Genomic DNA, 13,192 nt, shown 5'->3' with positions numbered 1-13,192 from the left:
TAAGTTCGGTGTGGGACCCCACGCAGCCGGGGCAACGCAAAGGGTTAACAGGCCATTCGCTGAAGAGTGGCAGGGAGCGAAGCCAATCGAGTGTCTAGGCGGGCTGTAAGTCTGGTGTGGGCGGGGCCGGGACGTAACGTGCGAAAGGGAAGTGGTGGAGGCCAAAGGGGTGAGAGGGCAGCGGCGTTGCGAGGAGGCGGGGCGACCGGGAGAGCATAGGAGCTTTGGTCTGTTCTCCCTGCTCTCCTTTATCCTTAGGGGTCGGGGACGGCCTGGTGCCTGGTGTATGGCCACGGAGTTACGGTGTCTGGACTCCATGCCCTGTCACAACCAGCAAGTAAACTGTGCCTCGACCCCAAACCCCGAGCCACAGCAACCTGGCGAACTGATCCCGGACCACGCCGGGGGAAACAGCGACTTCGCGGGCAAGCTGGCTCTCCTCAGGGGGAGAGTAAGCTCTTCTAGCGTACCGGCTGAGCGGGACTCTCAGGCCTGCGGCGGCGCCACCCTCAACTCAGAGAGCAACGGTGGCACTGGCAACTCTGACGCGCCAGCCAGCGACTCCCTCTTAGGGGACTGCGAACTCTCCTGGCAGATCGGGGCGCAGCTTAAGCTCCTGCCAATGAATGATCAGATCCGGGAGCTGCAGACCATCATCCGGGACAAGTGAGCCAGAGCGGAAGGGGAAGGGGAGGTGGAGGGTCTCTCAGGGGGTGGGCGGGGATTGGAATTAAAAGGGCGGAGGTTCTTGGCCTAGGGAAGCTGGTCTGGAGATTTCGGCAGGGCATCTTCTTTGCGGGGCGGTGTCACTTGACTCAGGCCTCCTACCCTCTTTCCCAGTACCTGTGTTTAACATCGCTTTGTGTAGGTAGGAAGCATTTTAGGTAACCTCCTGTTTCCTCTTTGTCTCTTATGAGTGGAATACTCAGTCATTCCAGTCAGGTAAACGTGCTGATCTGCCCTGTGCCTGTTCTCGTGGGCAGTAACCATTTCTGGGTTGTAGGTTTACAACGTGAACAGACACAGGGCAGAGAGCGTAGCCCTTTCACTTCATACTGTTTAATAGACTCCCAGTTTGTTTCCTTGTCTCCATTTCTCTCTTTTATGTGTACCCACATATTACTGAACAATTAATCTTCTTAATATACTGCTTTGATTCACTAACTACCGTACTCAGCAGCCTTCTTTGGCTTCTCTGAGCCTACCAAATAAAGTCACGATCCTTAGCTTGACATTAGGGCCCATCTTCGTGGTCCCTAGGAACTATTCTGAAACATCCCTACTTCTCCTCGCATCTCAAATTCTCTTTACTCCTCTGCATGTTCAAATCCTACCTACTCTTCAACATTCAGCATTAAATGTCCACCTCTGCCAAGAAGGTTTCCTTCAGTCATACTTCCTCACTGATCTTCCCTGGCCTTTTTAGTGCAAGATTCACCTTCTGTTTTGTGTATTGTTATTCGTTTCGCTCTTATCGCACTTGTTAGATTTTAAGCTCCTTGAGGGCAGAAGTTGTATCTTTTACATTTTTGAATTCCAACTATGCCTTGCAAGCAATAGTCATTCAATTACTAAAAGTTCTTTGTAGCTGTTAAAGTTATATTTATGAAAGTATTTAATGGTTTTTAATGAATCAGTATTGAAAACTGTGGTCACGTGAACCAATAAATGAAGTAGTGATCTTAAAAAGTAGGAGACATAGGCTTGGTAGTTGTGGTGGGGGGAACTGAAATAAGACTTAATCTGTAAAAAGAAAATAGGATGATTCTTGTTTCTATAGAGCAAGAGTTACTGACCTTGTGTCTTGGACCTGTGCTGTCTTGGACCTTGTGCTATACCTGTAGATGGGCTTCTGGGCTTTAGCAAACCCTCAGAAATTATCTGGGAAATGTTATTTGTATGTGCATTTTTAATGATTTTTTTAAATAACATTTTTATTTTTTAGTATTTTTAAAATAAATTTATTTTTGTAAATACAAAAATATTGCATTGGGTCTTGGTTGCTGCACACAGGCTTTTTCTAGGTGCGGCGAGTTGAGGCTACTCTTCATTGTGGTGCACAGGTTTCTCATTGCAGTGGCTTCTTCTGTTGTGGAGCACGGGCTCTAGGTGCACGGGCTTCAGTAGTTGTGGCACACGGGCTTAGTTGCTCCATGGGCATGTGGGATCTTCCCAGGCCAGGGCTCGAACCCAGGTCCTGCATTGGCAGGCAGATTCTTAATCACTGCACCACAAGGGAAGTCCCATAACATCTTTATTGAGCTGTAATTTACATACCATACAATACACGTTTTAAAGTGTACAATTCAGTGGTTTTCAAGTATGTTTATTGCTTTGCAGCTACCACCACACAATTTTAGAACATTTTCATCACCTCAATAAGAAAGCCCACACCCATGAGCAGTCACTCCCCATTTCCCTCCAACCCACCAAGAGCCCTAGACAACCACTAATCTACCTTCTGTGTCTATTGATGTGCCTATTCTGGACGTTTCATGTAAATAGAATCATATGACACGTGGTCTTTTGTGGCTAGTTTCTTTTATTTAGCATAATGTTTTCAAGCTTTATCCATCTTGTATCAGTACACCATTTCTTTTTTGGCTGAATGATATTCCTCTGTATGGATATACCACATTTTGTTTATCCATTCATCAGGTGATGGACATTTAGGTGGTTTGGTTTCCATTTTTTGGCTATTATGAATAATGCTACTATGAACATTTGCATATGTGCTTTTTTATGTTGTGGGGATTCCTTCGCTTTTATTAGATTTCACAAAGGGGTCTTCCTGACCATGTGAAAGTGAACAGTTGCTATAGTACTTGGAGAGGGCATGACATTCAGCATTCATATATGACAATATCAATACCTGATTTTACTGCATTACTCAGAAAAGCCTGGGTGGTGTAGTAAACCTGGGTGTAAGCGAAATATTTTTTTTCTTTTTTTTTTTTTCTGAGTTTGGAAGGAGACAGCAGGATCCAGAGTCATCTTAGGCAAGATGTTTACCATCTCTGTGCTTCAGCTTTATCATTTGTAAAATGAGGATGTTCCTAATATCTCTTGAAGCTCCTGGGAGGTTAAACAAGATACTGTCTATGAACATTTGTTGTAAACTGTGAACAGTATGCATATTTACGGCATTTCAAGCCTTTATGTTTAGATTTATGCATGGTTCAGATTGTATCCATAAGTGCTGGTTTCTTCAGCTTTTGGGAGACAGTAAAAGGAATTTAACTACATAGAATGCACATTCTTATTTTAAAAAACAACACTGAGAGATCCTAGATTATTTTTATCGTGCTATGATACAGAATAGAAAAACTCACTATAATTTTTTTTTTTTTTTGGTACGCGGGCCTCTCACCGTTGTGGCCTCTCCTGCCGTGGAGCACAGGCTCCGGACGCGCAGCCTCAGCGGCCATGGCTCACGGGCCCAGCCACTCCACGACATGTGGGATCTTCCCGGACCGGGGCACGAACCCATGTCCCCTGCATTGGCAGTCGGTCACTCAACCACTGCGCCACCAGGGAAGCCCTCACTACAATTTTTAATAACTAATTGATGCTTATTTAGGGTGGAGACAGAGTTTTAGTTTTGTTTCTGTTAAATCTGTTAATGGAGGCCTCTGTTCCTTTATCTTAAAAAATTGGCATCCCCTCACACAAACAGGACCTGTTTTATCCGGGGCTGGTGTGGAGTGCTCTTGGTTAGAGGAGCTATATTTACAGGGGTCTGGTTATGGAAGATGCCATCAGTTATCAGTCTGTCTTCCTTGTACCCTTATGCTCTTCTCTGTTTTGATGTGACATCATATATGTGCACTATGGAACTGTCTGATGATAGAGGCCATTGAAGTACTTGTTATTCCTTTTATTGTTCCTGGTCCTTAGTGTCTATCTAGTGAAGGGATTGCTTTCTGAATTGACTTTGGCATGGGGAAATGAGGTTGAGCCAGAGGACTGCATGTTGTTGTAAATACATAAAGCAGGCAAGATTGAGAACATTGGACTGTTTTAAAATATCTTTTTACTTATTTTTTTGAAATGTGCTGTATTTGCAGCATAAAATGGTGGTGGTATTATTGAATTTCAAGGAAATGTTTTTTTCTCTATTTGAGTATGCAGTAGTCTAAACATCAAATGATCAGATAATTTACTCTGTCACACAGGGGTCACTCATGAACTCAGGAAGAAATGACTGCTTCATTTGCAGTTTTTGTTGTTGCAGTGGATTTAAACCACACATCCTTCCCTTTCTGCCTCCTTTATATACTAAACCCAGCAAAATCTGAGTGTAATGCACTGTTCCCTTGAACACAGTTCATGACCTCATATATAAGGCAGTGCAGTGTATTTAAAAGATCATCTCCTATCCCCAGTTTTTGTTTTCTTTCGTCTTCTGAAACATTAAAGTAAAGCTGTTTCATGAGCTATTGAATGTTTCCTGTATATTTGCCCTCAAAGGGGTTTCACCATGGCCTCAGCAGGCAGCTTGGATGAAAGTTGAGCCATCTTAGAGTATTTTAGTCCATGAAATAGCACTAAAGAAAGAACACATTCATTCTTGTGACTTTTTTTTTTTAGTCACCTGGAGGGGAGACAATTAACCTCAGGATGGATGAACATCCTGTGCAGCCCTAATATGAGCGCAGCCTGATGTGATTTGCGTCATTTGGCTAGGTAGTGTTCTTAACCAAAGCTGTACATTTGAATTGCTTGGGGAGTCTTTTTTTTGTTTTTTGGAACCCATCCTTAGAGTGGAGTAGTAGAGTAGTCTTGGGTGGAACCTGAGCACTTGTAGCTTTTCAAACACCACAGGTTATTGTGCTGTGCTCAGGCTGGGCCGCTGCCCGTGGGAGAATGGCCATTCTCCCTTGCATAGTGATTTGGCTAGTTTTGGATTTAGGGTATAGGCTGAGCCAAGGATTCTAAACTAAACAGAACCAGCCTAGAGAACCTGGCCTGGTATCACCCTGAGACTGGAGGAATCTCAGAACTGTTCCCTTCAACTTATACAAAACCAAAATGTCCACCACAGAAAACACTATGACCTACAAGTTATTTATCAATAAATCATGGACATGGTTTTGGTTTTCCATGTGAATTTTCTAACTGGCTTTTAGGCCAGGAGTGAGGAAGTCGACTCTTTATACATACCTCTGTTATAATATTTATTGGGCATATCCTAGTAATCTCTTACCAGCTAGTCTGGACTCTGGGGAGGCAGAAAGAAAGTGGGGCCTGGCACAGTACCTGGCATATAGGGGAATTAATGTTCCAATAAAATTAATAAAAAATTAATAAATCAACTTGAATGACTGAGGCCTGGGTTCTAAAGGAAAATGATAGCTTCTCTTCTTTTTCTACCTGATCTCGAATGTTTACATTGAACTCTGCTTTGAGGTGCAAATAAATAATTAATGACACTATTTTATGAGATTCTTAAGAAGTTGTGAAGATCTGTGGCCCTGATGACTTGCACCTGGCAGGTAGTAAAAGCTATTTTCATTTTTGTCTGTTGTTTGTTTTGGTTTTCACATCAGATTAGGTTTGCTGCAAGTACTTCACTGCGTTTTGTTTTTTTTGAGGGGGAAAGAAGGAGGAGGAAAATCATCTGCATACAATTACAAACTAAGCTTAGAGCTTCTTTATTTTAATGATCACATAACAAAGTAGCTATGGAAGTAGAGCTTATGTTTTCAGAGCTTCCACTAAACATTAACTCTAAGTGAAACATTCCTTTAGTTTAAACCTGCCAGAAAAGCTTTTATTTTTTACTTCCCTTTAAACTGTTGCTTAAAAAAACAAACAAACAAACAAAAAAAACAAGAACATATTAGAGCTAAAACTGAGTCCATTTAGTTCTTCCTCCTTAGCTTAGGTTGCTAGATAAATACAGGACACCCAGTTAAATTTGAGTTCAGATAAACAATGAATACTTTTCTTAGTATATCCTAAACATTGTATGGGACATACTTCTGAAATACAAATTTAACTGGGTGTCCTGTATTTTTATTTGCTAAATCTGGCAACTTTATGCCCAGACTTAACTTCTCCCACCCCCAATGCTAAAGACAATCTTTGTGTATAATCCTCATTTTCAAATATGAGACCTAGGACAGCAGAAGCAAGAATAACTACAATCCTGCAGCCTATGGAACAGAAACCACATTCACAGAAAGATGGACAAAATGAAAAGGCAGAGGACTATTTAGGAACAAGGAACGAGATAAAAAGAACAAGATAAAACCCCAGAAAGACAACTAGATGAAGTGGAGATAGTCAACCTTCCAGAAAAAGAATTCAGAATAATGATAGTGAAGGTGATCCAGGACCTTGGAAGAAGAATGGAGGCAAAGATCAAGAAGATGCAAGAAATGTTTAACAAAGACCTAGAAGAATTCAAGAACAAACACCTAGAAGAATTCAAGAACAAACAGAGATGAACAATACAATAACTGAAATGAAAAATACACTAGAATGAATCAATAGCAGAATAACTGAGGCAGAAGAATGGATAAGTGACCTGGAAGACAGTATGGTGAAATTCACTGCTATGGAACCAATAAATAAAAAAGAATGAAAATAAATGAAGACAACCTAAGAGACCTCTGGGACAACATTAAATGCACCAACATTCACATTATCGGGGTCCCAGAAGGAGAAGAGAGAGAGAAAGGACCCGAGAAAATATTTGAAGAGATTACAGTCAAAAACTTTCCTAACATGGGACAGATAATAGCCACCCAAGTACAGGAAGCGCAGAGAGTCCCAGGCAGGATAAGGAGAAACACGCTGAGACACATAGTAATCAAATTGACAAAAATTAAAGACAAAGAAAAATTATTAAAAGCAACAAGGGAAAAATAACAAATAACACACAAGGGAACTCCCATAAGGTTAACAGCTGATTTCTCAGCAGAAACTCTACAGTCCAGAAGGGAGTGGCATGATATATTTGATGAAAGGGAGGAACCTACAACCAAGATTACTCTAGCCAGCAAGGATCTCATGCAGATTAAACAGAGAAATCAAAAGCTTTACAGACAAACAAAAGCTGAGAGAATTCAGCACCACCAAATCAGCTCTACAACAAATGCTAAAGGAACATCTCTAAGTGGGAAACACAAGAGAAGGAAAGGACCTACAAAAACAAACCCAAAGCAATTAAGAAAATAGTTATAGGACCATACATATCAATAATTACCTTAAATGTGAATGGATTAAATGCTCCAACCAAAAGACACAGGCTCACTGAATGGATACAAAAAGACCCATATATATGCTGTCTGCAAGAGAATCACTTCAGACCTAGGGACACATACAGACTGAAAGTGAGGGGATGGAAAAAGATATTCCATGCAAATGGAAATCAAAAGAAAGCTGGAGTAGCAATACTTGTATCAGATAAAATAGACTTTAAAATAAAGAATGTTACAAGAGACAAGTAAAGGACACTACATAATGATCAAGAGATCAATCCAAGAATATATAACAATTATAAATATATATGCACCCAACATAGGAGCACCTCAATACATAAGGCAAATGCTAACAGCTATAAAAGAGGAAATCGACAGTAACACAATAATAGTGGGGGACTTTTAACACTTCACTTACACTAATGGACAGATCATCCAGACAGAAAATTAATAAGGAAACACAAGCTCCCAAATCTAGCCTCGGTAAGTTTAGGAAAATTAAAATCGTATCAAACATCTTTTCTGACCACAGCACTATGAGATTAGAAATAAATTACAGGGAAAAAATGTGAAGAATACAAACACATGGAGGCTAAACAATACATTACTAAATAACCAAGAGATCACTGAAGAAATCAAAGAGGAAATAAAAAAATATTTAGAGAAAAAAAATGACACCTAATTCAGTACTACTGGGATTTAAATTAAATTGTTTTTTAAGTTATGAGTCAGAGGTTTTAATTTAACCATTTGAAAAGGGTGTATTCTTGTTTTAACCTTAATTACATACTCTTTACAAGCCACATTATAATAGCAGCTTCTCCATCTTGAGAAGGAACATTTTAATGATGTTTTATTTGCCTGCCAGTCTCTTTATTTCATTATTTGCATTGTATGTACATGCCAGTCTGATTGACAGGGAGAGAAATATCATTAAAATACAACTAAAAACTGGTTACCTTTTAGTAAACATTCCCTTATTAGAGCAAAATATAGATAAAGGCTTTACTCAGGGACTTAAGAGAGCTTCAGTCTGGGAAGAAGCTTGGAATACTTCACCTCTGTAAGCCTCACTACTTTCTTCACTAAAGAGGTGGTAAGAATAGAATCTACCTTTTAAGATTATGTGAGGATTAGACCAGGTAATGCACGAAAAGTGCTTAATACTTGGCACCAAAGAAGCTTTTAATAAATGATGACCTGTGGGAACGAAGGGAGTAATATATGTATAATATTACGTACCTGCTGTAACTTTTGGACCTTTTAAGAAAAGCCTTCTAAATAAATCTTGTACACTTGGGTGTGTGTGTGTGTGTGTGTGTACAGTTATTAAATGAATTTTCTTTAAAAAAGGAGAGGTTGTCAAGTTTATTCTGAATAGAGAGAAGTAGCAGATAGTGATCAAATGGACGTTTCTGCTGTAGAAATTGAAGTGTAATTGCACCAGGAGAGGATGTCTTCCAACACACTAGAGAATCCCTCTAGTGGTGGTGATGGTGGTGGTGGTGATGGTGGTGGTGGTAGTAGTAATAGCAGCAGCATCAGTAGTAGTAGTGAGGTCTAGTAAGAAGAGGGGAGAGGATCTCTACTTGAAATCTTAATTTTTTAATATTATAAAGACATTCCTCTCATAGTTCCATATGTTATGGATGATAAGTAAATACCTATTAGCCTTTTGGAAGAAAGGTCAGAGATTTCTCTTGATTTCATCTTCGTTGGGGTTTGCTATGAGATGTACGTGTTTTAAAATATATACATATACAATTGCTATAGCCTCTCTGGAAATTTTAAAGTGCTTTATAGACGGTCTTAAGTAGGGAAGAGTCTGATTTACCAAATCCACATTAAAATGAGGATTTGGCTTCTGGTATGATTCTCATTCTTTTGTTGTTTCTGTGTGAAGATCATTTTTTAAAAACTGGCTACCTTTGGCTTTCATTTTGTTACTATAGATGTGTGACACATTTGTTGGGGGGAGTGTCAAGAAAAGTATATTCTCAGATATGGTTAGGTCTGCATTGTTAATCCTGTATGGGGTTTGCACAATTTAAAAGATACTCTGCTTAACATTAGTTAGATTTCTATGCTCTGAATTATGAGCACCTGGATCTCACTGTTTAAATATTTGAATATATTTTAGAATATTCCAGGGATGTGTGTCAGTGTGTGTGTTGCTTTGTGATAATTTTGCATTAGATTTTATTTGGGACAGTTATCAGATACAAGATGATTAAAATGTCTTTCAAAACTTTGTTTCCAGTGTGATAGATTTTTAAAAAAAAAATGGTTTTGAGACAAAAGTGAATAGGGTTATGATTTGAAACAAAGCATATGGAGGCAATAAGACCTGGGGTCTGGTTTACATTAAAACATCTTTATTAACACATACTTTAGTCCACTGTTGGGCCTAAAGTAGGGGTCCAAAGATTATGTGCAACTGGATTGATCCAACAAGCAAATATCTGCTTTATGAAACTCTAGTGTTAACAGTGTAAGGGATATGGATGTGGATATTGCAGACCACTGTGGGTTTTTTGTTGTTTGTTTGTTTTACATCTTTTTTTGAGTATAATTGCCTTACAATGGTGTGTTAGTTTCTGCTTTATAACAAAGTGAATCAGTTATACATATACATATGTTCCCATATCTCTTACCTCTTGTGTCTCCCTCCCTCCCACCCTCCCTATCCCACCACTCTAGGTGGTCACAAAGCACCGAGCTGATCTCCCTGTGCTATGCGGCTGCTTCCCACTAGCTATCTATATTAGAATTATGGTTTTCTCAGGGTATATGCCCAGTAGTGGGATTGCTGGGTCATATGGTAGTTCTATTTGTAGTTTTTAAGGAACCTCCATACTGTTCTCCATAGTGGCTGTACCAATTCACATTCCCACCAGCAGTGCACACCCTCTCCAGCATTTATTGTTTGTAGATTTTTTGATGATGGCCATTCTAACTGGTGTTAGATGATCTCATTGTAGTTTTGCTTTGCATTTCTCTAATGATTAATGATGTTGAGCATTCTTTCATGTATTTGTTGGCAATCTGTGTATCTTCTTTGGAGAAATGTCTATTTGGGTCTTCTGCCCATTTTTGGAATGGGTTGTTTGTTTTTCTGTGATTGAGCTACATGAGCTGTTTGTAAATTTTGGAGATTAATCCTTTGTCAGTTGCTTCATTTGCAAATATTTTCTCCCATTCAGAGGGTTGCCTTTTGGTCTTGCTTATGGTTCTGTTTGCTGTACAAAAGCTTTGAAGTTTCATTGGTTCCGTTTGTTTATTTATGTTTTTATTTCCATTTTCTAGGAGGTGGGAAAAAAGGATCTTGCTGTGATTTATGTCATAGAGTGTTCTGCCTATATTTTCCTCTAACAGTTTGATAGTTTCTGGCCTTACATTTAGGTCTTTAATCCTTTTTGAGCTTATTTTTGTGTATGATGTTAGGGAGTGATCTAATCTCATACTTTTACATGTACCTGTCCAGTTTTCCCAGCACCACTTATTGAAGAGGCTGTCCTTTCTCCACTGTACATTCCTGCCTCCTTTATCAAAGATAAGGTGACCATTTGTGTGAGGGTTTATCTCTGGGCTTTCTATCCTGTTCCATTGATCTATATTTCTGTTTTGGTGCCAGTATACCATACTGTCTTGATTACTGTAGCTTTGTAGTATAGTCTGAAGCCGGGGAGCCTGATTCCTCAAGCTCTGCTTTTCATTCTCAAGATTGTTTTGGCTATTCGGGTTCTTTTGTGTTTCCATACAAATTGTGAAATTTGTTGTTCTAGTTCTGTGAAAAATGCTAGTGGTAGTTTGACAGGGATTGCATTGAATCTATAGATTGCTTTGGGTAGTAGAGTCATTTTCACAATGTTGATTCTTCCAATCCAAGAACATGGTATATCTCTCTGTCTATTTGTATCATCTTTAATATCTTTCACCAGTGTCTTATAATTTTCTGCATACAGTTCTTTTGTCTCCTTAGGTAGGTTTATTCCTAGATATTTTATTCTTTTTGTTGCAATGGTAAATGGGAGTGTTTTCTTGATTTCACTTTCATATTTTTCATCATTAGTGTATAGGAATGCCAGACATTTCTGTGCATTAATTTTGTATCCTGCCACTTTACCAAATTCATTGATTAGCTCTAGTAGTTTTCTGGTAGCATCTTTAGGATTCTCTATGTATAGTATCATGTCATCTGCAAACAGTGACAGCTTTACTTCTTCTATTCCGATTTTGATTCTTTTATTTCCTTTTCTCCTCTGATTGCTGCAGCTGAAACTTCCAAAACTATGTTGAATAAGAGTGGTGAGCGTGGGAAACCGTGTCTTGTTCCTCACCTTAGTGGAAATGCTTTCAGTTTTTCACCATTGAGGATGATGTTGGCTGTGTGTTTGTTATATATGGCCTTTATTATGTTGAGGAAACTTCCCTCTCTGCCTGCTTTCTGGAGGGTTTTTATCATAAATGGGTGTTGAATTTTGTCAAAAGCTTTCTCTGCATCTATTCAGATGACCATATGGTTTTCCTCCTTCAATTTGTTAATATGGTGTATCACATTGATTGATTTGTGTATATTGAAGAATACTTGCGTTCCTGGAAAAAACCCCACTTGATCATTATGTATGATCCTTTTAATGTGCTGTTGGGTTCTATTTGTTGGCATTTTGTTGAGGATTTTTGCATCTATGTTCATCAGTGATATTGGCCTGTAGTTTTCTTTCTTTGTGACATCCTTGTCTGGTTTTGGTATCAGGCTGATGGCGGCCTCTTAGAATGAGTTTGGGAGTGCTCCTCCCTCTGCTATATTTTGGAAGAGTTTGAGAAGGATAGGTGTTAGCTCTTCTCTAAATGATTGATAGAATTCACCTGTGAAGCCATCTGGTCCTGGGCTTTTGTTTGTTGGAATATTTTTAATCACAGTTTCAATTTCAGTGCTTGTGATTGGTCTGTTCATATTTACTATTTCTTCCTGATACAGTTTTGGGAGGTTGTGCATTTCTAAGAATTTGTCTATTTGTTCCAGGTTGTCCATTTTATTGCCATAGAGTTGCCTGTAGTAATCTCTCATGATCTTTTGTATTTCTGCAGTGTCAGTTCTTACTTCTCTATTTTCATTTCTAATTCTATGGATTTGAGTCTTCTCCCTTTTTTTCTGGATGGGTCTGGCTAATGGTTTATCAATTTTGTTTGCCTTCTCAAATAACCAGCTGTTAGTTTTATTGATCTTTGCTATCATTTCTTTCATTTCTTTCTGATCTGATTTTTATGATTTCATTCCTTCTGCTACCTTTGGGGTTTTTTTGTTCTTCTTTGTCTTATTGCTTTAGGTGCAAAGTTATGTTGTTTATTCGAGGTGTTTCCTGTATCTTAAGGTAGGACTGTATTGCTGTAAACTTCCCTCTTAGAACTGCTTTTGCTGCATCCCATAGATTTTTGGTCGTTGTGTCTTCATTGTCATTTGTTTCTAGGTATTTTTTGATTTCCTCTTTTATTTTTTCAGTGATCACTTCGTTATTAAGTAGTGTATTGTTTACCCCCCATGTGTTTGTATTTTTTACAGATCTTTTTCTGTAATTGATATCTAGCCTCCTAGTGATGTGGTCTGAAAAGATACTGGTTACAATTTTAACTTTCCTAAATTTACCAAGGCTTGATTTGTGACCCAAGATATGATCTGTCCTGGAGAATGTTCCATGAGCACTTGAGATAAATGTGTATTTTGTTGTTTTTGGATGGAATGTCCTATAAATCTCAACTAAGTCCATCTTGTTTATTGTATTATTTAAAGCTTCTGTTTCCTTATTTATTTTCATCTTGTATGATCTGTCCATTGGTGAAAGTGAGGTGTTAAAGTCCCCTACTATGATTGCGTTACTGTTGATTTCCCCTTTTATGGCTGTTAGTATTTGCCTTATCTATTGAGGTGTTCCTATGTTGGGTGCATAAATATTTACAATTGTTATATCTTCTTCTTGGATCGA

General features: G+C 38.9%; 1 protein-coding gene across 1 annotated transcript in view; it reads left to right on the top strand.

Moving 5' to 3' along the window:
- Nucleotides 1-286: 286 nt before the first annotated feature.
- UPRT (uracil phosphoribosyltransferase homolog) overlaps nucleotides 287-13,192 on the top strand; it is a 34,644-nt gene continuing 21,738 nt past the window's right edge. Inside the window, exon 1 of the mRNA XM_007471877.1 lies at nucleotides 287-666. Within this exon, the coding sequence (XP_007471939.1) occupies nucleotides 287-666 (380 nt within the window). The remainder of the gene's footprint in view (nucleotides 667-13,192) is intronic.

This window comes from Lipotes vexillifer, unplaced genomic scaffold (genome assembly GCF_000442215.2).
Source record: "Lipotes vexillifer unplaced genomic scaffold, Lipotes_vexillifer_v1.1 scaffold1523, whole genome shotgun sequence".
Taxonomy (NCBI): Eukaryota; Metazoa; Chordata; class Mammalia; order Artiodactyla; family Lipotidae; genus Lipotes; species Lipotes vexillifer.
Note: the sequence above shows the minus strand (reverse complement) of the source record. Positions and strands in the feature narration are given on the sequence as shown.